This window comes from Epinephelus moara, chromosome 20 (genome assembly GCF_006386435.1).
Source record: "Epinephelus moara isolate mb chromosome 20, YSFRI_EMoa_1.0, whole genome shotgun sequence".
Lineage (NCBI taxonomy): Eukaryota > Metazoa > Chordata > Actinopteri > Perciformes > Serranidae > Epinephelus > Epinephelus moara.
In genome coordinates, this window is record NC_065525.1 from 14,254,799 (window position 1) to 14,281,922 (window position 27,124).

Sequence of the window (27,124 nt, forward strand, 5' to 3'; positions counted from 1 at the left end):
TAGTGAAATTAGCTGTATTATTATTCCAATTGTACAACATTCTTGTGGGACACAGTGGATCGTTTCGTAGCTTCAGCAAGAGACTCTGACACACCGTCCACCTCAGAAACCACAAAAGTGCCAAAAGTGCAGAGGATGAGACTAATGCACCTCGCCATGCTACAGCTGCTGCTGACCTAGCAGCTAAAGGCAAGCACAAATGACAAAACACTCAAAAATATTCAAAGAAATATCTCAAGCGCAGGAGGAGGAGGTTCCTGCTCCGTCTCTGTTTGAGCCAAGGGGCCTGAGAACTTTAAAACACCCCTGATTCAAAGGAAGACGAACTGAAACTGTGAAGACACGTTAATTATCATTTCACAGACTCACACACGCACACACGCAGGCTCTTGAGCTGTCTAAGCTGAACTGTACATGACCAGATGCCTTCATATGACCTTAATCCCGCAGCTGCAGACACGAGCCCGCCAGTCTGTTGGTCTGACTTCATTGTTTAATACTGTACACAATAAACTGAACTGAGGTCATCAAACCCCGTGACAGCAGGCTGAACTGTCTCGTATAAATCAGGTGACTGACAGGCAGTTATGTGTTAGACAATGTGTAATGACTGAGCCGTTTTAGCCTGAGTGACTGACCATTGTTTGGACTCTTGTGTCTCTATTGAGGCTCGTCTCGCTGTCACAGGCTCGGACTGACAGTTACAGCAAAGCCATAGCACAGTTTATACTGTAGCACGCAGCAGAGCAGTGTGAGTGAGCAACTGTATCGCCACTGACTAAATAACACATGTATCATTAACAGTAGCTATTATAGATTAAAACTCTTTAAATTACAATGAATTATTCATATAGTTTATTTTGCTGTTAGTGATTGCTGTATGATTATTTCATTTAAAGCATATACTGCATAATAGTGAAGACTGCTATATATTCACAGTGCTCTTCCTCTTGCTTTTCCAGGTGCTGCATGACCACATTGGCTACCGCTTTGAGGTGCTTGAAGTGATCGGGAAAGGCTCCTTTGGGCAGGTCCTGAAATGTCTGGACCACAAAAACAATGAACTCGTAGCCATTAAGATGATACGCAATAAGAAAAGGTACGAGTACACACAAATTTCATTCTCATTTATTAAATTTCCTTTGATTGAACCTATAAAATACATTCTGTAGTATTTTAACATTTAAAATACACTTCACTAAACACTTATAATAACTTATTTGTCACATTCAAAGAGTCCGTTTTTGGCATTCGCTTGAGATTTTATACCTCGTTGTGCGGTTTTCCCACATGCCTGCACCGTGATCACTTTACATTTTAAGGTGTCTGCCAAATCATCAAGATCCTGATTTAGCATGATAGAAGTTGGCACCCTGTGGTGTTATCTTCCCTGCACTTCTTCAGCGAGGCTCACAGTGGCAGCGACTGCCCGAGTCTTGTAGGTTGGATGCAGGAGCCATCGCGTCTTACCACAGCTTCAGTAACGCAGAAAACAAATTGTATTAGCCGATCTTATCTCTGTAGAGGGAGAGGATTGTGTATAGTTGACATAAAGAAATATCCTGGGATTTTAGAGATGGATGTACTGGGAGACACCTCTATCAAAGACAATCGGCAGCAGAAATGTTCATATATTAAAATATCAAAAGATTCCAAAGCGTCTTAGAATATATAACTATTTTGACATGTCAGAACCCAGAACCTGAATACATACATTTATTTAATTTGGCTCCGCAGTACCTAGAGATTGTTGTTAATATCTTTGAATTTCAGTTTTCTAACACCTCCTGTAAATTTGTCTGTAGGTTCCATCACCAAGCTCTGGTTGAGCTGAAGATCCTGGATGTAATAAAGAGGAAAGACAAAGACAACCTCCACAACGTCATCCACATGAAGGAGTACTTTTACTTCCGAAATCACCTCTGCATCTCCTTTGAGCTTCTCGGGTTAGTGCTGTCACTTGTATTCTACATGCATGCATGCAAGCAAGCAGGCCGGCATGTTCAGAACTCAGTCTCATAAAGACATTCCTGAATAATTGATCCGTTAATCAAAGGTATTAAGGTTAGCCACCTTTCCCCAGGTACAACAGCAGGATTAGATCACTGCACCATCTTATCAAAGGCAATTCTCACTTGCCTCTATCCATTAATTCTAACACTCCGTGACCGCAGTCAACCACGAGTCAAGTGATCACCTGTGTATCTTACGCCATCTGTGTTTCGGCGTGGATCGCAACTGATATCTATTTGAAGGGAGATAGTTTTGTGTATCACTCAGGCTGAATGACCTTTAGAGGACGTCTTGGACTGCCACCTTGTCTAACATTACTGTCACCAAATCCTTTAGTTAAGGCCTTGATTAGGGCCCTATCTCTTACCCCTTCTTGCTTCATGTTGTGAAGGCTCCAGTTACACAGTCTAAAGAAGTTTATGCTTATTACGTGTTGCAAGAAATAGCAGGAGGACGCATTCTGTGTCTCTGTCTCCCTCTGAATGTAAGCACAATCATAGATTATTTACGTACATGCTTGACAGTCAGTGGATGTTTTATTTAGAGTAATGTAAAGTATAGAGTGACATCAGACTTAGCCGCCTTCTTTTTTGAGTGTGTTTATTTGAGGAAGTTCTTCATGTGGGGCATCTTTTAATAAGTGATCTGTATTAAGCTCGCTCTGCTATGTCAAATGGTGCCCCTGGAAATATTTTATAGGCCTGGCCAGATGGGTCCATTGAAAATTCTAAGGGTGGCTCACTAAAAGCAAAATCACAACTGAAATTCAGGAATTCACCGATGCTGTTGTAGTATAGGCTAGTTGAAAACTATGTCAATATGGAGAGTTAAGGAATCACACACTGATATCCCTTGGTTTCCTATTTTACAGTTAATGTAAATAATTATCTGATGTGTTTAGACCAATACTGGTACAGTTAACATTTTGAGTTCCACAGCAATCCTGTTTTAATGTGTCATGTACCTGTATGTGCATGTTAGGCAATTCATTGTTCTTCAAATAGGCTTGTCGTCCTTTACTTAAAAAGCAAATGGCGTTATTTTGATGTAATGCACGGATTGTAAGGAAGTATTTAGTGGGAACAAGCCTACTCAAGTTTAAAAACATGCTGTGATGTTGTGTGTGCGACCCACCGCAATAGATTTAAAGGTAGCTGATAGCAGTTAGCAGCTAACTCAAAGAAGAACAACAGTGGTTGAAAATGTCCACAAATTGGGAAAACAATGAGGTCCAGGAGCTCCTTACCCTCTGAGCAGAGGACCAGACCATCCCGCATATAGCAGGGACAGTAAATGATTTTCATTGCCATGTTACGCCATTGTTACTGTTTATAAAGCACTGCTGACACACATATTTTTTGTTACATGCCTGTCACGTCTCTTTGCAGCATGCTGTCTAAAATCACACACTTGAGCGGCATGATACCACCGTCGTGGTTCTGTGTAAAAGTGCAAAGGCAGAATAAAGAAGGGACTTCGTAGCGGCCCTGTAGTGCAGTCTCCTTGTAAAAAGGACTGAGGTACCCGTGGCGTCCCTTGGCCACCTCTTGGGGTGCCCCTGGCCATCTAGTGAAAAAAGTACATAGACGATTCTAAAAGTATTGTAAAGAGGAAAAAAGGGAAATTGATCCAACAGCACTGTGAACTAACCATGCATCCTGTTTTGTTTCTTTCATCAGGGTGAACTTGTACGAGCTCATCAAAAAAAACAACTTCCAGGGCTTCAGTCTCGCTCTCATCCGTCGCTTCACCCATGCTCTTCTCAGGTGCCTGCAGATGCTGCACAGGGAGAAGATAATCCACTGTGACCTCAAACCGGTACTGACTTCATAATTTCTTTAATACCTGAGCTTATTGTTGTGATAGAGAAAATAAAAATAGTCACCACACCTTTGCACTGAATCACTCTCCTGCTGTTGATAATGGTACTGCACAAAAAGTCCCCAGAACAATAGTGTGAATGTTGCTCCATCTTGTGGAGCAGTACAAAATTGCAGCAGCATTATATAAAAGCCAAGTGTCTAAATGTTTTTGCTTCTAATGTGAACAGGAGAACATCCTTCTGTCTCAGAGAGGGCCAGGGAACATCAAGGTGGTTGACTTTGGATCAAGCTGTTATGAACAACAACGGGGTAAGAGCATAAAACTCAACTGAGGGAATATGCAGGACTTGTTTTTACCATGTTGGTTCACGTCTCTATCTCGGGAACATATCCCTCACAGTCTCTTCTGTCTTTTCGATTAGTGTACACCTACATCCAGAGTCGCTTCTACCGCTCTCCAGAGGTCATCCTGGGTCACCCCTACAGCATGGCCATTGACATGTGGAGTCTGGGTTGCATCCTTGCTGAACTCTACACAGGCTATCCTCTCTTCCCAGGAGAGAGTGAGGTGGAGCAGATAGCCTGCATAATGGAGGTATGACAGGGAAACATGACAAATGTAAATACATAACAGTTTTGCGACGTGGTTGTTACCTTGCGTCAGTGTGTTAAGGTGTCCCAATATTTTGACTAACAGGTTCTTGGGATGCCTCCGAATGATTTTGTTCAGTCGGCATCGAGGAAGAGGTTGTTCTTTGGTGAGAATTTATCTTCAGTTTCAGATCTTCTTTATACAGTATGTCTTATTTCTGTGGATATTTAAAATGTTGCACAGCAAACAGTGTAAGATTACTAGTACTTTGCAGAATTTTTAAAATTGCTCTGTGCAGAAATAATACATGAGTACTTTGTTTGATAATTGTTTGCAGACTCAAAAGGAAACCCCAGGAACATTACTAATAGCAAGGGGAAGAAGAGGAGACCAAACTCCAAGGAGTTGTCCGCCGCGTTGAAAACAAATGACCCTTTGTTCTTAGACTTCATCAAACGCTGTCTCACGTAAGTTAACTTTAAATATCTGCTTTACTTGTCTACAAAAACAGACTTTTTTTTATCTGTAATGGGCTGCAAAAAAAACTTTGTGACTTTTTCACTAAGAATGCTTCAGTGACACTATAATCAAGTAGCAACTTACAAAATTAAATGATTTTTCTGTGTGTGTTTTCAGGTGGGATCCGACCAAACGTATGACTCCAGATGAGGGGTTACAGCATGAGTGGATCCTGGAGGGAAATTTCAACAAAGTGCGTCCAAGAACAAGGCCGACAGTGAAGAAGACCTCAGACAGTTCGACCAGCAAGCCCGGTAAGAGTGTAGCCCATCTCAGCATCCATACATCATGCGATATCCATCATGTAAGTGAAAGCATTCAATTGCATAAAATGCCATCAGACACCACAGGCGTTTAGTAAAGCCATAATTTTGTTGGCATCCAAGCACGCTGTACTGCCATTTCCAGAAATACACTGAACTCAGCGTCAACACACCACAGACTGTATGGGTTGTAGCTGCTGAGGTAGTGGGCCAGTCAAGTCACATTAAATCAAAGAATGCTTGTTGGTGTTTAGCCCCAAGCAAAACTCTACAAATATTCATATTTTAATAGATCTGGATACAAAAAGGATCAAATGCATATATTGTTTGACTGGAAAAGGTTATGATACTACTTGGTACTGGTTATTTTGGTCATTACCTTTAATGAGTACCAATACCCAGCCCTATGTACGATAATACCCACATTTACAGAGCATTTTAACGTGTACATAAACACAAAAAAAGCTAAAAAAAAGCAAAGACTTGCCTGGCATCTGTAACATTGGTACGGTTCAGGTTGAGCAGGTACATGCTGCTCACACTCACCAACTATTAGCTGATGCCATAGCAGCAGACATACCAGCAGGGTTGTTTTGTGTTCACCTTGAGCTGACATTTAATGTTCTTTTGTTTCCATGGCATAGCGGAGAAGGTCAGCTCAGAGAGCAGCACCAATGACAAGCAGAAGAGAGACGGTTCAGCAACAGGAACAAAGATGGCCCCTGCCGAGCGTCTGCGACCCATCGGGGCCTCAGCGGAGGAGGAGGTGTGTGAGAATGAGGGCAAGCTCTCTACGGAAACCAAGCAGCAAGAAGGAGGTGGGGAGAGGCCCGTTCACATCATCATCAAACCTCAAGAGGAAGTGGGCACAGAGGGAAAAGATAGCCAGTGTTTGCCCCCTATCATGTAACAGGCAAAGGGAATCGTGCTGCTGCGCTCATGACAGGTGGGAACTGATGTGTCCCACTCCCCACCTGAGAGTGATTGAGATGGTGAAGTAGATGGACAGCTGAGAGAAAGTTGCAACTGTTTGGCACTGCACACACAGAAAATTTAAAGATCTTTCATGTCATGTGTCTACATGACGTCACAAAACATGTCAGAGAAGTCTGAGTTTCAAGTTGGAAATCAGCTCAAGTGGAAACCAGTTCCCACATGCTGTGAACAAGATATATATTTGTATGGAGGGGACACGATGATCATCAGCAGAGACGGACATCTTCTATTTATTGATTTAAGTAAACAGTCATAGTGTATTTTTTTTTGTTCTGTGGAACTTTGAGTTTGTATGACAGTGAAGTCAATCAACCAGTTGTATTTTTTTTTTATAAAGGAGTCAAGATGCAGTTGCAGGCACTTTGTTTAAATGTGTCATAACTTAGACACCAAGATGTCTGCCACCTAACAATGCACATGTTGGATTTAGTTCAAATGGTCAAAGCCCTAATTCATAGTAAAGCAACAACCTTCTGCTATCTCCTGTTATATTTATTAAACCCAATCTTTGCTGGACATCGAGATCTTTAACAAACAGGTTTGAACACAACACTTCTCAGTTTCCATGTTAAAAAACAAAGTAGGTGACTTTAAAAGGTGCATGGGTGTAACACTGATCAAATCTTTATTCTTCTTTCTTTTAGTCATTTTAGCTTTACTTTCATAAAGATAAGATGTTTTAAGAATTGTGTGCAATAAAGGCTGAGCCAAAAAATGTTTTTTTTAATCATGTTAACAAAGAAATAATCGTCAGATACTTTTTAATGGTAGAATGCAGTTGATGAAATTGAGATTTCACTTATTTATTATGTTTGATCTTATGTTTCATATTTGTTTAACACTTTAATTGAACAATCATAAAATATGTATTTGTAATAGACTTTATTGTATATATTTCTGCTGTAATTTCCTTTGTATGTGTAATACAGAACATATTTTGAGAAAATATTTCAGATATTTGTCGAGGGTTTAGACAAGGTTTTACTTGTTGTGTTGTTACTGTATGAAGATATTTTGTATGTCTGTGTTATTCAGAACATTTTTTTTATATTAGAAACAAAAAGACAATCCTGTTATTGATAGTTTGTGCCTTGCAGTATTAGACATCTTGCACTTTACTATTGTGTGTGTACACCTGGATTAGAAACCGTTGGATTCTTACCTGTCAAACAGACAAGGGTTCAGACTACCCTGCCAGGATCCCCTTTTATTTAATAAAATTATGTTGTGTCTCATGTTACAGAATATAATGAAACAATTGTTTCATTTTTAACCACATTTTTACAATTGATTTGTGTCTTTAGTCGCCAACAGAGTTCTAATTTAAATTTAATACAGACCCATACCCTCCCATCTGTTAGCAAAGCAACAAGGGATCCAGAGAGGGTGGATTGTAGCTGAAATAAGAAGAGTTATGGTATAGTTATATACATTTTTATGTCTTTTTGTCTTTTATGATGAAATAAAAGGTTGTTTCAAAGAGCATATTGTTTCATATGTCAACATTTTTATCCTAACTTATGTTTCTGTGATGTAATTTGAAATGATGCAGAGGGATCTCTGGCACATTGTTCAAATCTAAATCAGACCATAGCCGACATAACTGTCATTTGTAAATGTAAAGTGTAGTAATAGTTTTCACAGCCCGGTAAATACAACATTTATTTGTAAATTAGAATTGTAAAATCCATCTCTCCATTATTTCTGTTTAATTGCAGTTTTCACCTTGCTCTCTATAATTAAAGATGTGTAAGCAGAGTGCCACAAAAAGGGACATATATGTGTGCCACTTACAAATCACAAACATTAACAGGAGGCTGTAACATCCATGTGCTGCACAGTGCTGCCACCTGCTGCTGTGTGAAGGAACAGGTGGGGGCTTGTACTTTCTTTACTTTGAGTTATCCAGTGCATCATAAATACTTATTTGAAATAGCTTTTAAATAATAATTATTACATCTATTAATTATTTTGGTATCACACTCCAGATTCCTCAGTTTGGGGTCAGTCATAAACTAAGAGATGGGACTATAGGAAGCAGAGATAGGCTAAATGTCATTTAACTGCCTATTCTTGGACAAAGACTAGCCTGTCTGATGTGATGCTATGACCTGTCCCCATCACAATGACTGACATTAAGCCATTCATGCTGGAAAATGCCAGAAAAGGTGGATTGGATATAAAATGCAGAGAAATATCTTACATGCAACAGCAATGTGGCAAATCATGAGTCATTTAAAATCAATTTTATAAAGCTAGTGTTTATTAATAATGATGCATAACACGTTTCACACTAATAAATAATTGTGAGTCAATGCTTATTAATTATTTATATAAAGGGCTTGGTACAGTATGCCTAGTATCAAAACAGACAATGTCATACATTATGCAAACACATGTCAAATTATGACGTCATTATTTTATGACAAAATTGCTCAATGACCACAAAATAATATAGCTAAGTTTGATATGTCTCCGCCATGAAAACTACTGTGATCTCAAAAACTCAATCTCACATGTCCTCTCAGGCCTTCCCTACAATAATGTTGTCTCAGGCAGTTTCATTTAAAAATATTTTTCATCGTCAAACCTGACGTTGTGTTACTAAGACTTGTGTCTGTATGTTGACAAACAAGCATTCTGCACACATTTTATGTTGTTGCTGTTGTCTGTGAGTTTTATTTTTGTCTACAGTGCACGCAACGCTACAGCGCAGTGTACGTATTTTGGCCCACACGGTATGCCGTAGCCGGAAAGATGGCGACCGTAGCGGTGGTTAGCCGTCCTGTGAGTGTCCTTCCAAAGATTACAAGTGAGTAATATCCAAACAGTTGGCATTTTATAATTACATTAACGTCTTAGAGTATAATGCTGTGGTTTCAGATCTATACGCATATTTCATCTTAACTCAGGCTCACCGTTTGAGCATATACTCGGCTCCAGTGACCTTGCTAACAGGCTCGGCTAGCCACCTGCTAGCAAAGGCTTTAGCTAGCTGTTAGCTCACAGTTGGTCCTTTGAATAATTCTAATGTTATTAGACACATATAACATATAACAACCCGCACTTTTTGTGCGTGAATAAATGAATAATAGTGGGTGTAGTCAGGCTGAGCGTTAGCCATTATCCTACCAGTGAGCTACCTTGACGTGACGTCTCTTACAGTGGCACAAAACACTTGTTGTTTTTGCAAACGTGGTTACATTAACGCCACTGTAGGTTGTTATTCTCGCAATATATCAACAGCTGCAGATGTCTGACACTGATCTGTGTTTCTACAGTAACTATTCCGACAATAATATGCACCTGCACAGTGACATCAAGCTAGCGTTAGTTCCTGCCTGCTATATGGTTCACATAAACTGACTCTCTTTAGGTATTCATCCACTCACAAAGTCTGAGGTTCCTGCTAACAATTTTATTATTCGTTAGGATGCATGCAGCCTTTTTAGATGCCTTCTTTTGCATGTTGTGTTGATTTTCATCCGGTCAGTGCATACAGTAGTTTCCCATTTCTTCACCTCAAGTCCAGCCCTAGTCTGCAGTGTGTAAGAAAATAAATAGTGGCATATAATACCACAACATTTAGATGCTCAGTGTCACATTGTCAGCATTAATAATCTTTAGTTATTGAGAGCTTTTTATTCAGCTGTGGTCATTTTTAAGGCAGTTGTTTGTGGTGATGCTTGTGTGTTATTCTGAAAGGTATTTCTAATATCAGTCAACTCTATTTATATCAACAAGGTTAAATCACAATATGCACCAGTAACACCTCTTACTATAATGCTGTACAATTTAAGAGCACTGCAAACCTCTGTAAAAATGTTTTAGCATGTGGTAATCTTACAGGTAATGTGGATCAAACACTGCTTGTGTTCCTCTCCTCTCAACAGGTAGCTGCTCCCCTGCTGTACTGTCAGCTGCCTCGGTCACCACAGTCCAGCAGAGGAAGCTGCACCATGCCGTCATCCCCAAAGGGAAAGGAGGACGCTCCTCCTCCAGTGGAATAGCGGCAACGGTGTTTGGTGCCACAGGCTTTCTGGGCCGATACGTGGTCAACAGGCTGGGTGAGTTAGAGATATTGTGTAAATACTGATGTGCAGTGATATGCTCATTGCACACTAATATTTCCTTTATTTTATTTTGAATGGTTGTCAGTATCACAGCAGAGATTATGGAACCTGCTTGCCACAAAATTATGTGAAACTAAATTCCTACATATGTTGGATAAGTCAAGTGGCAGTGAGGTTGTCATACGGCGCTTTCTCCAACTCACTTTGACTTACATTCAGTTAATTATGGGATACACGGATCCAATTGTATTTGAGAGCAGTTTGCTCAAGGAGAATCTGAAAAGCCTGTTTCAGCCACGACAGTAACTGATGTAGAAGGCAGTCTCCAGAAAAGGGTGGTGAAGATTGTGGTTTTGAATCTCAGTGGCTAACATGAGCTACATAATCATTATGTTTATGTTTACTGCAGGTCGGATTGGTTCTCAGATTGTACTCCCTCACCGCTGTGACCAGTATGACGTCATGTACTTTAGACCCATGGGCGATCTTGGACAAATCCTTTTCATGGTAAGATGCGTACATACGGACAAACAGGCATCTTGTAGAAATGTTGTAGTGCTCATGAATAATGGGTGGCTTGATTATTGCAAAAGTCATAATCACGATTATTTTGGTAAATACTGGGATCATGATTAGTTAACACAATTACTCACTGATTTTGGAAACATTATTTATCTATTGAATTTTTTTTTTTTTTTTTTTAAACGTATTTTTACAGTGGATTTTCTTGGAAAAAAAACTTTTAAAAAAGCTTAATAGATACAATTTTTTTTTAAAATATGAAAATGCAATAATATGAAATATATGAAAATGCAAATGTGTCTGTCCTATCTTGTTGTAGGAGTGGGATGCCAGGAACAAGGACTCCATCAAACGGGCTTTGGAGCACTCTAATGTTGTCATCAACCTAGTAGGCAGAGAGTGGGAGACGAAGTATGTGAAGACTGGAAAAATTATTTTTTATATGATGTTGTTCACATAAAATAAAGCTTTGATTTGGCGTTAAGATGAGGTATAGATGAATATTGGAGGACATTGCTGAACTGGTGTGCAAAGTGTATAATATTTCTTTTCTTTTGGTGTAAAGGAACTATCACTTCGAGGACGTCTTCGTGTCCATCCCTCAGCAGATTGCCAGGGCAGCCAGAGAGGCTGGCATCACAAAGTTCGTCCACATGTCTCACCTCAACGCCGACATACGCAGCCCGTCCAAATACCTGAGGAACAAGGTAACGAGGGCTGTTTCTCCACATACTGCACATCTCTTCTACTCAGTCAAACTAGTGTATCTTTGTTTCTGTTGTACAGTGTACACGCCTTTAAGCCAGTGAAGGTTAACCTGTATAAATGTAGTTGATCATTGTGTATAATGTTCGTTTGTTATAGGCTGTAGGAGAGACAGCAGTGAGAGATGAGTTTCCTGAAGCCATCATCATGAAGCCCTCTGAGATCTTTGGGAGGGAGGACAGATTCTTCAACTATTATGCAAGTAAGACAGCTGTTTGTGTCAGTGACTATTTTTTCATGCACAAAATACTCCATTTTTTTGCCCTGATTCCGCAAAAAATGAAAATGAATATTTGTTAGGGACGTCCCAATCAAATTTTTTTTCTTGCATCCGATCCAATACCGAGTCCTTTATTTTGAAACAGGGTCCGATCCCATACTTTGCAAAGCATTAAGAAAGAATAAAAAAGAATGCATCCAAGTTGTCCCATAAGGTTTGTTTTTTATTTAAATAGTATCCAAAAAGCTTATCGGTGGTTCAGCAGCACAAAATGTAAACAAATTCAATATCTTCTTCTTGTCTTCAACAAACAAAAGGCCTATATCTTTATACATTGGAAAGCGGAGGCAACAATGAACAACATAGATGAAAAACCTGGCCGTTTTTGTTGTTTTGATTCCTCCGATCTTTTATTACCAATTCCAATTTTGTAAAAATAACGCGATCGGAGCCGATACAGGATCGGGACATCCCTAATATTTGATTAGTATTCCCGTTGACATGCAGCAGTGTATACTCTGATTAATGTGCCCAAACATGTCTTTTATCACATCAAAATATGCTACAGTGAAACAGCTGGAACGGTTCCTGCCATTTTGCTTCTTTGTGTCAAAAAAGGATTTTTTTTTTTTTATTAATCTGGTGGCCCACACAGCCTCCCTCTTTCACTCCTTCAGCCACCTTCTTGAAAAGTTCACTGCTGCGATATTTGTGCATATCAAAAAACTTGTTGATACGTCTCTCATTATGTTTAAAAGTAGGACTGTTTCTCCTTCTGACTAGAAATGTGGAGTTTTCTTTTGGGCATGCATCTGTACCCCACAGCCTTGCAAACTGTTGGCTCATTGGTTTTGTAAAACGTATCCATGACAACGCACAGAGCTGACTGTAAACAGGCAAGAGGCCGTGTGTGTGTGTGTGTGTGTGTGTGTGTGTGTGTGTGTGTGTGTGTGTGTGTGTGTGTGTGTGTGTGTGTGTGTGTGTGTGTGTGTGNTGTGTGTGTGTGTGTGTGTGTGTGTGTGTGTGTGGTAAAAATCCAATTTTAGACGCATATTCCTAATGCACTGTATACATTTCCAAAAATACTCCTGAAACCTGAATAATATTGGCATATCCCACATCTTAATGGGAAAATGACTTGTATCAAATATTGAATATTGTCATGTTCGAAAGAATATAGGAAAATTTGTTACATATCTAAATGTAGTCAGTGAAAGAGACTGTGAAAGCGGTCATAATCTGTAATCAACCAACCTGTCTGACTCTAAATGACAGGAATGTGACATATAAGGTCGTGTTTGTGAATGTTGCTGCGCCTCTTTTTGGTGCTCTGTCACAGACACTCCAATTTTACTTGTGCTGTATATTAAATGCAGTGTTGCCTCCACATCAAATTCTACAGACACAAGTGGAGCTATTGCTATAGTTTTGACCACTTCAGTGTTCAGCAGTGTTGAAAATGTTCCCCTTGGTACTAACAGAGAGCCAGCTATCCAGTGAATATTTAATGTGGGGCTTCTTTTCAGACATGCGCTGGTTTGGCAATGCTGTTCCACTCATATCCCTGGGGAAGAAGACTGTGAAGCAGCCTGTTTATGTAAGTGTGTTGAAAGGAAGCAGCTATTTTAAACGTGTTCCCTTGTATTCAGTCTAAACTTCCAGAAATAATGTTTGTGTGTGGCTTGTAATTACATTCTGTCACCGAGTGAGATTATTTACAATGAAGCCATTCTGCTGATTCTGTGTTAGTGGCCCAACTGAAGGTTGTGCTGGCATTTGACAACGGGATTGTTGTGAGATGTTTCTTGGATTTGTGCCTGCAGAATAGTCCTGTTGCCAATCCTAAAACTTGTTTGCTGACATCAGAGTCATACTTCAATTTTGTGTCACCAGTCAAATGACTAGCTATAAGCGTTCTTACAGCAGATAATGTCCAATCACAGTGTACTTTCAAACAAATTGTCTGATTAACTTGGGTTTCCAATATTTTCCATTTTTACCCTTGTCCCATTTTGTCTAAAGGAAATAATACACATTGAAAATCCTACTCGCTGAGTGTGCTTATGAAATGAGCCCAACTAAACCGTCTCCTTCCTCCCTCAGGTGGTGGATGTGGCCAAGGCCATCATCAATGCCGTCAGGGACCCTGATGCTAATGGAAAGACATATGCATTAGTTGGGTAGGTGATCAGCATTTACATAATTTGTTTGAAAATCTGTGCCAAGGAGTCCAGCTGAAATACTGAATTGTTAATACCAGTGATAATGTAAAGCACAAATACTGTGTTGTCTTTAATTTATAGCAGATCAATCAGCCATAATTTGTACTGAGCAAGAAAGTGTTCTGATGAAGTCATGGGTGCGATTTAAAAACAGGGATGACTTTAAGTAAAAGTTAGAGACCTTGGACCTCATTCACCAACCTTTAGTAAGAATAAATTTCTTATTCATATTTCATATTCACCAGCATTTACTTATCTTACACATTTTTAGCATCCCATGCATTGGTTTGTTTCATGAAATATCCACTCCTGACACTAGTAGATATGACAGCTCATTAGCCTGGTGTTCTTTCTGCAGAGGCACCTCCACTTCAAAACAGAAGTCCAGTATTCCACCCTCTTTAGAATTCTCGTTTCTCTAAACTTTACTTCTCCAGTCTCCCTGTGTTCACACGGCCCTGCAGTCTCATGTCCTTCTATGGGGATTTGCAGGCGTTTACCTATGCTAATTAGGATCAACCGACATGCACTGTCACTTACAAGGACAATGGGATTCATTATGTTAAGAACACAGGTGCGAACAATTCTGCCGCTCAAGAACACATCGTGAATCTGTCTGATTCTGTTAAAGACAGGAAGCCTTGTGTCAATACATGTTAGTCTGTGGTTCATGTTCTGTCTTTGTATCACATGTGAGCACACATTCACATGATGAGGACTCTGCTTCATAAACTGTTTTTGTCCTGTTTTCTTGTCGTCTAGTCCCAACCGTTACCTCCTTCACGACCTGGTAGAGTACATCTACGCTGTGGCGCACAGACCTTTCGTGCCCTACCCCATGCCCCGCCCACTCTATCAGTAAGTGCTTTACATGTCTGGTTTTTTTTTTTTGGTTTTTTTTTACAGAAACAAGGTATGTTTTATGTAACTTACTCAAACAATCAAACACACCAAACCCAACCAATTTACTGGTGAGTGTGTGTGCTAACAGTACCCCAACAGTTTATGAATAGTATACCTTTAATTGCATGTGTGCAATAGTATTAAAGCATGATGCAAACCTCTACATGGATCTCTTGGGTGCAGTTGTTCTATACCATTGTAAAATAATGTCTTCATTTCTGTTTTTCTCATCAGCTTTGCTGCTCGGTTTTTCACAATGAACCCATTTGACCCCTGGACCAGCCCAGACAAAGTCGACAGGGTAAGACACCCAAGACTGTTGGTGTAACTTAAAACTTGAGGTTTTGAAAATTGTCCCACCACCTGTGGAGCCTCATTAGGTAACACTAAATCTATACTGTGCTTTTCTTTTCCAGTTTCATGAAACAGACATGAAGTACCCAGGACTTCCTGGTCTGGAAGACCTCGGTATCACTCCTGCCACTGTAGAACAAAAGGCAATCGAGATCCTGCGTCGCCATCGTGGATTCCGTTACCTTGAAGCTGACTTGGATGAGGCAAAGCCAGCCAAGACCGTCAACTATTAAACTACAAATGGCACCAGGGAAGCCAGGGGATGTTAATACCTCTGATTGTTTGGTCTTTAATTATATTCTGTACATAAATAAAAAAATATCCTCTAAGTGTTGAGTGTTGTTCTTGTTTGTTCCATGTTGTTTTCATTAGATATGATTTTAACCTTACAGAGCTGATACAGAGAGTCCTTTTACGTCTTTTTAACTTATCCCTCCTCGCCTCTTCTCCTCTCCCGTGACATGGAAATGGTTCCCTCTCTGCCATCATAGAGAAGCTTCCAATCCGTTAAATGCACTTGAGGAGAGAGGAGGCCTGTGGAGAAGCTTTGAATGAGGAAACCCAGGTGTATCCTACACAGAAGTGGCATGACTATGGCACTCCCCAAGGGTTACAGAGAGATTTTATTGGGGTTACGTGACTTATATGTGCTTACTCTCACAGTGCTTACTTAGAAGTGTCATGTATAGTGATCTACAGATACATCAGGAGACACGTTTTTATGATAAAAGGATATTTATTAATGTGAACAAATGAATAAGAATGTGGAAAGTCTTTGGCGATTAGACCCCGTAGAGATGGTTTGATTTAAGGAGGGTGAAGAATCCATAGTTGAATAGGGAACCCAGACACTGGTGGTGGTAGAGGTGGTGAAGATGAGATGAGAGGAAGATGGAGAAGTGCCGATGATCTGGATGAGTAGAGGAATTAGTCTTTGAGAGCCTGACCTGAACTCTGGATACGATGGCTGGAGGTGACCGGGGTGGAGTAGGGTGCGAAGATTCTGCCTAAAATGATGGCTGACAGCAGCACAAGAAAGAGCAGATATAAAAAATTGCAGTGGCATCCCGATTGGCTGAGAGATCATGGCAAAGTGTGATAACAGTAACAGGGAAGTCAGGTAATTTGGAACATGAGGTAAAATGGGACAACTAAGGTCGTACATCTGTGGCTCTAGCCAGTCACCAAACATGTTAACTAACATTGTTAATATAAATGTGCTTTACATGAAACAATCATTTTTATTGGTCTGAGATAAGTAGTATGAGAGCAAAGATTGATAAATCCACTGGTCCCAGCACTTCGAGGAAAGACGTTGCATGTTGATTATCTCTTTTTGGTAGTAAGAATGCTGCAGCTGAAGCAGTAAGTGTATATCAACAAAATTGGTTATAGCATGTTGCATTTTGTTAATTGTTTGACTCATAATGAAAATATTTTCACAATACACTTTATTTTTTTATGGGAAGGGGATTTGGGTGAGTAGGTAATGTATTAAATCATTTTTCTGAAGTGAAACCAGCATGTTTTTAGGCTACCTGGTGACATAAAATCATGGCTTATGCTATTGTGTGCCACCCTGTTATACTACAGACATTTATAGTAATTTTTGTCACTTAAAAAATAATAAAGATGATGCAGTGAGTCCATGTAAGCCACAATAGTCCAGAATCAGCCATAACTGTTATACACATACACCCATTGTAAACAATATGGCACCAAGGAAACATGTGACAAAAGAACAGGGACAGCATGGAAGGAAAGTTGGATGATCTTTATTGATGAAGAGCAAAAGGTTACATTTTTGATTTAATGAATCAATAACTGAACTGATAAATGGATTTGACTATTTAAAAACAAATAAACAAGACCTGAACATGTCATCAGAGCGAGGCTGGGGTTCTTGCTGTGTCTGAAGGTTCAAAGTTTCTAAATTATTTTTACTTGGCAACATATTTTTGTCATAGAAATATAGCAAAGAACCATAAAACGGTATAAAAGTGACTCAACTAATCAGTTCTGTTAAAAAGTTGACATATGTAAGTTGATGAAGGCCTCTTATTATGTCACACTCTTATAGACCTATAGGCTATCTGTAAGGATACTGTAAGGTTTTGAGATTGTTTTTAAATAAGTGGCTCTGCGGACATTCGCACCAGACCACTTGCCAGAGATACATACGTCATAAGTAACTGATGTCAGCTCCTCTGTCCTCACATCTCGTCCCGCTTGCATCTCTCATGGCAGTGAGCTGCAAGGAAGGGAAGAGAGTGAAGGATGCAAGGTGATAGGTTAGCATGATGAAATGCACCCAGAAAGTGTTCCCCTGTTCTTCATGTTCACCCCAATGGACATTTACAGAACACACAGAAACACACAATCCCCACCACAAAGGCTGAAGGTGTGTGTCATGTATCAGTGATACTAAACCCTGCTGCAGTTTGCAGGAAAACTGCTACCTGGGAAAAGATTATTACATAAATAAGCACAGAACAGAGACGACAGATAGGACCATAATCCATGTGTAATATGTATTCAGTGTACACACTGTGCAATGATAGTTCCAGTAATATACTTTACTTACACAGAACAAGTAATAAAGACTGCCCCATGTAGAATCAAGGCTGCCATTGGCGCCAAAGATACTACATGCTGTAAAACCATAAAGCATGCTCACATCAGAAGAGACTGAATGTGCTTTGTAAATATGTGACATGTACTTTGAAACCTTTATTATATTGTCAGCTTGATAGGGTTAGTCCACCTCTACAGTCTCACACCAGCAGTGTACTATGAGGCTGTATCTAGGTTTTGTAGTTTCCCTTAAAAGCAGTTTGTTGACTGTTCTCAGGTCGGCCGCACTCAGTTGTGCTCTTTTGTTGACTTTAAACAACTCTAAATTGAAAGTCATTTAATGTGCATATGGCTGGGAATGTTATCTTTGAGATACTTTATAAGATAAAATCATTTGTAAATATGAATGCTGCACAAAGACTGAGTTGGCTGTTCACATATGAAACATTCAGAGCTGGGTACTTGCCTGGGAGAGATTTCGTTTTTCGCTCTTGTTCTGCTTTTTAGCCTATGTATTAATGGAAGATGTATGTTTTGTAAAATGGTAGTGTCTTGTAATCTCATGTGGGATGGGCCATGTGTTTGCCATAAGAAAACTAACTTAAGATAAGATGTGATTTATTGTTCAATTTGAGCTGTAAAGCTGCAGGCGTACAGGACCGAATAACACTTAAGTGATCCGGTGTGAGAAAACACAATGAAGACATACGTGCGAAAAGCTGGAATAATTGGAGCCTTTTTACTTGTTCTGAACATCATTTACACGATCATGAGTTGGAGAACGGACAAATCTTTTCCAGAAGGAGTCACAGATCAAGAGGTCGTGGAGAGGAAACTGGACAGGATTGAAAAGAGCCTCAACAAGCTGGGTGAGTAGCAATGTAGAAGCAACTTCAAAAAGACTTAAAGGTCTGTGTAAAGTTCTGGCTTTGTAATTGTATTAATGGATTTGGAATGAAGTTAACTTATTATATTAAAGACCTGTAAAGTAATCCAACAGGAAGACATTTTCATTGCCAACTCCTGCACAAGCAAGAATGGGCTTCAAAGAAATTGCTGAGTGTATACAGAAGCTCCATATTGTAAATGTAGATATCTGCAAGTGATTCACCTTAAAATGCAAATAAATGTTTGCATATTTTAGCATTTATCAACTTTTCAGACTTTCGATTCTTCACAATCTTACTGACTATGTAGGCCTACTTGACATGTAGGTTAACAGTAATTATTTATGAGGCAGGCAGGTGGTGCAGTGGTTAGCATTGTCACCTCACAGCAAGAAGGCACCTGGTTAGAACCCCAGGGTGGGGGATACATTTTGTGTAAAGTTTGCATGTTCTCCCTGTGTCAGTGTGGGTTTTCTCAGGGTACTCTGGCTTCCTCCCACAGTCCAAAGACATGCAGGTTAATTGGTGACTCTAAATTGTCCGTAGGTGTGAATGGTTGTCTGTCTCTATGTGTCAGCCCTGTGATAGTCTGGCGACCTGTCCAGGGTGTACCTGACCTCTCGCCAAATGTAAGCTGGGATAGGCTCCAGCCCCCCCGCAACCCCCAACAGGATAAGCGGTTACGGAAAATAAATGTATATAGTTCATGTTAAGATTCTTTCCTTTAAAAGGTAACTTCAGCATTTTTCAACATGGACCCTATTTTCCCATCATTTTGTGTCTAAGTGATTGATGAACAACAATTTTTAAAACTGATATATATATATATATAATATTGAGAGAAAGGGCTGCAGCCAGCAGGCACACAACGGCCATGTAATCAGATGCGGAAATTGTGCACCGTCACTTTACATCCATTATAAGTGCTTATTTTTCCCACAAACAGGCTCAGATTTTTATCGTGAATGTCTGAAGTGTCTCTTTACTGCTCGCTTGATCCAGTCTGTTACTGTGTCTAAGTCTGACTCAAGGAAAAGTCTTGTTCTGGAAACTCACAAGACGTTACTTGTTGCGGGACAATAATGCTGGGAATGCCAGTAACAGTTTGAGAGAGTAGTGTTGGGAATAGTTTGTTATATTGGAGTATGGAAAACATAGTTTAGTGTTATCTAAGAAATTAGAAACAATTGCCAAATTGCCAAATTGTGCCAACAAAATACTGTGCCACACTTCACACAGCTCAGACACAATCAAACACACAAGATCAAACGAAAGGTAAAAGAACACTCTGACACTTAATATCTGTGGAAAAACAACTGCCCCATTCATTTACATTTTGGGCACAGCTTGCGGCTGCAGTCACATCAGTCACTTAGACACAAAAACATGGTTTTGAAGTTGAGATTGAAAAATGGTGAAGTTACCGACGAAGTTCAAGGAGGTTGGGAAGTTAAAATCCTGCATTCAAAATGCCCGGTTATACTGTCCATTAATGAACACCTCCCAGCTGATCAGAATTCTCACTGTGTATGCTTTAAACTCAAATGGTATGTTTGAAATGAGTGCAAAATTTAAGGACACAAACATAAGTAAAAATCGGATGCTGAGTGTCAACCTGATTCCATCCATCCATCCATTTTCTAACCGCTTATCCTCTTGAGGGTCGCGGGGGGACTGGAGCCTATCCCAGCTGACATTGGGCGAGAGGCGGGGTACACCCTGGACAGGTCGCCAGACTATCGCAGGGCTGACACATAGAGACAGACAACCATTCACGCTCACATTCACACCTACGGACAATTTAGAGTCAACAATTAACCTAGCCCCAATCTGCATGTCTTTGGACTGTGGGAGGAAGCTGGAGTACCCGGAGAGAGTGTATGTGCATTGTTTCTAATGTTTGAAGATTAGTCAGTCAACAGTTCAACTGTCGAACTGGTGTGGGAAAACACCAGCGGAGAATTTGGCTCACACTGTACTAGATTTGATTAGAATGAGAAAGTATTAGAAGAGTGTGTGCCTGGGGCGTCGGCTTGCAGCCCTTTGCTGCATGTCATCCCCCCACTCTCTCTCTCTCCCCCACTTCTCACACTGTCCTGTCCATTAAAGGCAAAACACCCAAAAAATAATCTTTAAAAAAAAAAAAAGAAGAGTGTGTGCCTTTGACAATTTTTCCAATCCTTTTATCTCCGTTGCAACTGACAGACTCTGTAACTCCATTTTACTGACACTGTTTATAATTTCCATTTCCAACCTTGTCTGTCTTTCCATGAACTCTCATCCACTAAAGCAAAGCTGATAGAAGCATCTGGTCAGAAGAACTCCGACAATGTGGACCAAGAAAAAGAGAAGGTTGTGATGCCAAAGTTGTATCCAAACTCCGTGCTGTTTGCCAAGTGGGGCGATGGCCTGTCAAAGGAGGAACAGAAGGAGGCTGAAGCTCTGTTTAAGATTTATGGATACAATGTCTTCCTGAGTAACCGGCTGCCACTGGACAGGAAGCTCCCAGATACAAGAGACAGCAGGTAACTTTTGTTCATGAACGGGGGTTTGAACTTCACATTTGCAGTAATCTGATTTTCAGTCTCTTCATCTTCTGACGCCAAGCCACCTCAAACAATTGCTCATAATACACATGGCATCCTTTCCATCGTTCTCTCTGCAGTCCACTTCTGCTTGAGAACCCAGTGACTGATACATTAACCAGATTTTTGCACCTGTCACTACATTTCATCATTTAGATGTCTGATGAAGAACTATCCCAGGGACCTGCCAACCATCAGCGTGGTACTGATCTACATAAACGAGGCTCTTTCTATCATTAAAAGGGCGGTACAGAGCATCATCACCCACACTCCAAATCACCTGCTGAGGGAAATCATTCTAGTGGATGACTACAGCACTTACAGTAAGTTTTATCAACTATCGTCATCAACTATTCCTCTTATTAGCAAGGTACTCACTGCTATGTGGAGTTTTTATATATAATTCGTATAGCTGTTATAGTCATCCATACTCCTTTATTTATAGATTTCACTGTGGACTGCATTTTCAGATGACCTTAGGAAGCCGTTGCAGGACTACATAGGTCAGATTAACAAAGAGAGGCCTGGGCTCATAAAGAAAGTGTGGCATGAGCGACAAATGGGCTTGTCCCAGTCCCGGATCTCCGGTTGGAAGCAGGCCACAGCTGATGTTGTGGCCATTTTGGATGCCCACATTGAAGCTACAGTGGGATGGTATGTACATGTTTCAAATAAAGAAAGGGAAGCAACCGTAAATGAACAGTTGTTAAGTTCAGGTCCCTCACTGCCTTAAAGGTGCAGTCAGCAGTTCTTATCCAATACACTTTTTTTCAGATTTAGCGAATATCTCCTCACGGTCAGCTAGCTGTCCGTTCTGTGTATGCTGTGTCAACACACTGCCCTGGCTCTGTAAATGGGAAACAGGACAGGGAAAAGGTCGTGGATGCGTAAATAGAAAGGCAGATGGCAGGGATGTACCTCTATCAACAATCTCTCTCCAGAATTGCTGACTCCATCTTTAAGTTCCTGTTATGATACTGTTGAAGATTATTTATTTCACTCGTCCTCTTTCGGTCATTGTACTTTCTCATTTCTGTTTTCTTCACCAGGGCAGAGCCTCTGCTGGCCAGGATCAAAGCCGACCGGACAGTGGTGGTGTCCCCTACATTCAACAAGGTCCATTTTGATGACTTACATATGGAGAGATATATAACGGCTGCTCATGGCTTTGACTGGAATTTGTGGTGCCTGTACGAGTCCTTTGGGCAAAACTGGTTGAAGATGGGGGATGAATCGCAGCCTGGAAAGTATGTGGAACACACAATATTTTCCTCAGCCAGATTACTGTGAGCAGGATGATAACACCGGACCCTTGTTAAGAGGAGATTTGAAGTTTAATAGCTCTTGTCAGGGATTGGTTGGTTGCTTTGGCACTACAATTTGACTTAAGACACACACACAAAAGAGCATTCAGCTGTTTTTGATCCTGTGAAGCACTTGTGTTAACACATTCGCAGTAGGGCTAGTGGAAAATTGAATCCTCTACCACAGTAAAATATTGCATGCAGTGCTGTGTTTGGAATTTATCAGGCTGTCAATTAATCTGCAGGTCACATATTAAGGTGTTTCTCTGTAAAAAAAATTTTTTGTGTAGTAACAAAATAACATGCAAAATTAAGAGTGCATTTTTAGACAGTACAAATTCTCGCACAAGACTAGTGACACTATTTCTTCTGGACAGGAGTCCCTCTGTTATGGGAATCTTTGCAGCAGACAGGGTCTTCCTTGAGGAAATCGGAGGGCTTGATGGTGGAATGACAATTTACGGAGGAGAAAATGTTGAACTTGGGATTCGTGTGAGTAATAATAAGAATATGGTGCATAATTTAAATCATCTAAAGGTTGAAGATTTGGGTGATAATCTTTAACGACTATCTGATCTGTGTCTTGACTGCTCAGGTGTGGCTGTGTGGAGGGAGTGTAGAGGTTGTGCCTTGCTCCAGGATAGCGCACATTGAGAGGGCATATAAACCGTACGCACCTGATCTCAACCCTTCCATGAGGAGAAACGCCTTGAGGGTTGCAGATATCTGGTTGGATGATTACAAGAGGAACGTGCACATTGCCTGGAACCTTCCTCTAGAGGTTGGCACAATGATTTATGCTGTCAGAGTTTATTTTCAGTGTATGAACATTATAGTATTTTATACAGCAGCTAACTGAGGGAGGAATGTAATCAATCAGAAGAAAGGCATTGGAAAACACTCTTAGCAAATAAAATGTAGGCTCACAGCCAGCAGCTCAATGTCCCGGCATCACTGAACAGCTGGCTGTGAGCCTATATCCATATTATTTCATCTGCACACTGTATATTGCTTGTTGAGTCACAGCTACCTGGTTGAAACAAGGGAGTGTCACAATTTGCTACTTGGTACATTTTCCATACCTGCCAGCTCCCCCCTTTTTTCCATGTTTTACTGTATTTAATGGCTGTCCTTTTCTTGCATAATCCTCAAAGGAATTTCTAGAAATATATATATATCATCCTCCACCATATTTACCTTGTGTCCGTAACAATCTGGCAACAATTCAACGGTAAAAAATTGTCACAGTGCAAAAAAAAAGTATCAAAATAGAAACTTCTCCACCATCTATTTATATGTTTATTATGTTCAAAACCTCTAATATTATTGCTAAATACACAAATGAAGGCAGTTTACCAATACCTTTCACTGCTGCAAAGGTAACAGGCCACAGCAGACATTTTGACATTTCACAGTAGGAGAAGCACAGATGCAAGGGCATCCTTTATGCTGCAAAGTGGTAGGGACATATGGAATGTAATGGTGGGATCACTATGAGGTAAGGGGAGGCAATTATGACAGGTTGAGCATCAAAAGGGCCTAGGCTCCTGCAAAGGTTTTGTTTCAACATTAGTTAGGGGGACAGTTTTTTGAAGTGGGGGATCTGGGGATCCTCCCCCAGAAAATTTAGAGCATCAAACACTTCATTTCCTGCATGCTGGCGAATTTAATGCATCAATTTATGGTGAAAATATTTTTATTTTTGTAAGGAGAAACACATAATTCAGGTGCCAGGTGAAAATTAAAAGTATCAAAATATAATAGAATATAATGCAGTTAGGCTCTCAGGCAGTCTGTATCGCGTTCAAATATTTATTCTGCTCTAAGTTAACTTTTCTCATTTATTTGTTAACCCTGCTGAGTCAACACAACCTCTCTCTCCTCTTTTGTGTCTTCTGTTTAGGAAGGTAATCTCTTTAAATGTGCATGTGGCACATATTCAGGTCAATGACACATTAATTCTTTTCATTTAATTTATAAACCCCTGGTCTTTAATAGCTCATGTGATGACATGTTCACAAAGAGAGAATGAAAAAATTGGACAAGAAGAAACTGGGTGAAGAATTTGTTAAATCTACTGATCAGTGCATGCACATTTTTGCGTCACTTTAGAAACGCCATGGCTAATGGAGATTTTTATTTTTAGCTTACGTTACTTTTTTGGACAATGCACATTTGTTTCTTCTATATTTAGATTGCATTGTGTGTTATATTATTGTGAAAACCTTTCTTAAAGCATACTCATTTGTTAACATTTCCTGGTGCAAGCTATTTTTGAGAACATGTTTAACATATTTTGCTTTTAAAAAGTGATGGGGACAAAAAACGTCCATGTACCCCTCGTAATGACACCTATGCACAGATGTAAATAACAAAATGAATGATGGCTGAATTCCATTTAGCTGCTTCAGTTTCGGGATCCTGGTGCTGTGCATGCTGGCTCACTGTCACAGCTTACTGGGAAACTTTAATAGAACACAGCTATCAATAATATTGTTTTAGAATGGGACACAATGTTTTGTAAGTTAGTAACACGTGTGCTTTTCCTACTATGACAAGTCAAAATACATCACAGCATCTCTTTACTTTTTTTCCACCTGAGGCTAAAATGTCACCTTCACAAGAACTACATTAAAAGCTGCCATTAGAGCCAGTGTTTCCACATTAATTTGCTCAGCTTCGTGAATACAAGATTTATGGTTTATAATGTGTAGATTTTACCTAAATGCATTGTTCATGCACCTTCTGATACTGTTATGACACACAGAATCATGGAATCGACATTGGTGAGGTGTCCGAGAGGAAGAAGCTCAAAGAAAAGCTGAAATGTAAACCTTTCAAGTGGTACCTGGATAATGTTTACCCAAGCCTGGAAACATGGGATAACATCTTGGGCTATGGTGTGGTAAGGGACATTTTCAGTCATTAATCTGCTGATGTAACAGTTTATATTTTCGTGTGAGTACTATATGAGTGAGCTTTAAATACTTACACATATGTCGTATCATATCAGTGTTTCTAATCAGAGCCTGTAAAGATTTTTCATTGACTAAAGTGTTCCTGATTGAACTAAAATATTAAATTAAGACCAGAAATAGAAGAAAATGTTGTGCAAAAGGGGCACTTATCTAGTCAGAGGCCAAAAGGGCAGGTCTTTAAGGACCAGCTGGGGTCTATTTGTGCACGTGTCTGACATGTAGCAATGAAACATCCTGTGATAAAGCCCTGAATTTATACCCATGCTTAATGTTGTGATAGGACATAAAACATTTAAACACCAGTGAATGTTCACATAGTGGCTAATCACAAAGCGAATAAATAACTCTCTTGACATGACACTGACCTGTGCAGCTGCAGAGCACCCTTTTTAGGAGCCACTGTTTGGACCAGGGAGTCGTCCCAGGAAACACCCCCATCCTGTTTGATTGCCACTTCCAGCAGCCACAGGTGATCTAAGAAGACAGACAGGAAAAATATACTAAAATGACAATGATAAAATAAATCACAGTGTTAAATCATAACCTTTTCTTTTCACCAGCACTGCTTCTACAAAACAGATGGTGAAATCATCGTCGGGGGAATTAAATCTCACAAATATTACAGTAACCAGTGTCTGGTTGATCCGGGCTCTGGCAGCACTCCCACTCTGCAGGAGTGTCAGCTGGCAAAACTAAACCGACAACACATGCACTGGGACTTCAAACAAGTAAGACCTCAGCTGGAAACAATGTGGTTGTACTCTGCTTTAACTCCTGACAGTGACGTTTTGGACACTACCAGTAGGAGGAGCCAAACTCACATAGGTGCATTTATGCTACCATCTCATAAATTCTCTCTCTCTGTCTTGGTCAAACTTTTGCAGGGCCAAGCGATCATAAACAAAGCAACAAAGAGATGTCTTGAAGTCACCCAAGGAGACAGCTTTAACTATAAGCTCATCATTCAGCAGTGCAGTGGACAGAGCTGGAAGATTGAACATGTTATCACAAGTTTTTAGTTTGGTGCTTGAAGTGAAGTTACAATGTATGAACAAAGCATAACGACAAACTGGATCTTATTTACTTTTTTTTTTAAAGTGATTTATAAAAAATGAATTAAAAAAAAATCTGCCAAGCTTTGACTGACTGAGTTTGGTTTTGTGTCATGTGCAACATTTTGTTTGAAAGGTCACAAGTGCTACAAATGAGCAACCACACAACTTATATCAGCAGTATGCAGTGTGTCATATTAGGTGCAAAATTATTTGGACTTTTGTTTTGTAACTTTCTCAAAGTGATTTCTTTAAATTTGACGCAAATGTCCACATGGACTGAAGAATAAACTGATTAGAAGTTTGTGGTTGAGGGTCAAAGGTCAAGGTCAATGTCACCTCACAAAATATGTTTTTGGCCATGACTCAAGAATTCATATGTTAATTATGACAAAATGTTACACAAACCTCTAATATGATAAAATAATGAAGTGGTGACATTTTATATCTAAAAGGCCAAAGGTCAACTTCACTGTGAC

General features: G+C 40.0%; 3 protein-coding genes and 1 long non-coding RNA gene across 5 annotated transcripts in view; 3 read left to right on the plus strand and 1 right to left on the minus strand.

Moving 5' to 3' along the window:
- dyrk4 (dual-specificity tyrosine-(Y)-phosphorylation regulated kinase 4) overlaps window positions 1-7,681 on the plus strand; it is a 30,537-nt gene extending 22,856 nt beyond the window's left edge. For both annotated transcript variants that reach the window (XM_050073198.1, XM_050073199.1), the window contains 9 exons: window positions 963-1,099; window positions 1,806-1,946; window positions 3,693-3,831; window positions 4,064-4,145; window positions 4,259-4,431; window positions 4,534-4,594; window positions 4,766-4,895; window positions 5,065-5,201; window positions 5,855-7,681. In XM_050073198.1, coding sequence (XP_049929155.1) covers window positions 963-1,099; window positions 1,806-1,946; window positions 3,693-3,831; window positions 4,064-4,145; window positions 4,259-4,431; window positions 4,534-4,594; window positions 4,766-4,895; window positions 5,065-5,201; window positions 5,855-6,120 — 1,266 coding nt within the window. In that variant the 3' untranslated portion in view covers window positions 6,121-7,681. The remainder of the gene's footprint in view (window positions 1-962; window positions 1,100-1,805; window positions 1,947-3,692; window positions 3,832-4,063; window positions 4,146-4,258; window positions 4,432-4,533; window positions 4,595-4,765; window positions 4,896-5,064; window positions 5,202-5,854) is intronic.
- Window positions 7,682-8,917: 1,236 nt separating this feature from the next.
- ndufa9a (NADH:ubiquinone oxidoreductase subunit A9a) lies at window positions 8,918-15,594 on the plus strand. The gene is made up of 11 exons (XM_050074048.1): window positions 8,918-9,018; window positions 10,100-10,273; window positions 10,689-10,786; window positions 11,121-11,212; window positions 11,367-11,508; window positions 11,666-11,768; window positions 13,313-13,383; window positions 13,890-13,966; window positions 14,771-14,866; window positions 15,146-15,212; window positions 15,328-15,594. The coding sequence occupies exons 1-11, from the start codon at window positions 8,964-8,966 to the stop codon at window positions 15,496-15,498; spliced, it is 1,146 nt and encodes a 381-aa protein (XP_049930005.1). The 5' UTR covers window positions 8,918-8,963; the 3' UTR covers window positions 15,499-15,594.
- A 456-nt stretch (window positions 15,595-16,050) lies between these two features.
- On the minus strand, window positions 16,051-26,186 carry LOC126408478 (uncharacterized). Its single transcript, XR_007571906.1, has 3 exons — window positions 25,959-26,186; window positions 17,447-17,516; window positions 16,051-16,284 (listed from the first exon to the last, which is right to left on the minus strand). It is a non-coding gene; the product is annotated as an uncharacterized LOC126408478 (long non-coding RNA).
- On the plus strand, window positions 18,539-26,612 carry LOC126408472 (probable polypeptide N-acetylgalactosaminyltransferase 8). Its single transcript, XM_050074032.1, has 11 exons — window positions 18,539-18,708; window positions 21,017-21,251; window positions 21,468-21,634; window positions 21,782-21,965; window positions 22,361-22,558; window positions 22,993-23,107; window positions 23,211-23,396; window positions 25,383-25,517; window positions 25,967-26,062; window positions 26,154-26,321; window positions 26,478-26,612. Exons 1-11 carry the CDS (start codon window positions 18,609-18,611, stop codon window positions 26,610-26,612), a joined length of 1,719 nt encoding a protein of 572 aa, XP_049929989.1. The 5' UTR covers window positions 18,539-18,608.
- Window positions 26,613-27,124: the final 512 nt, after the last annotated feature.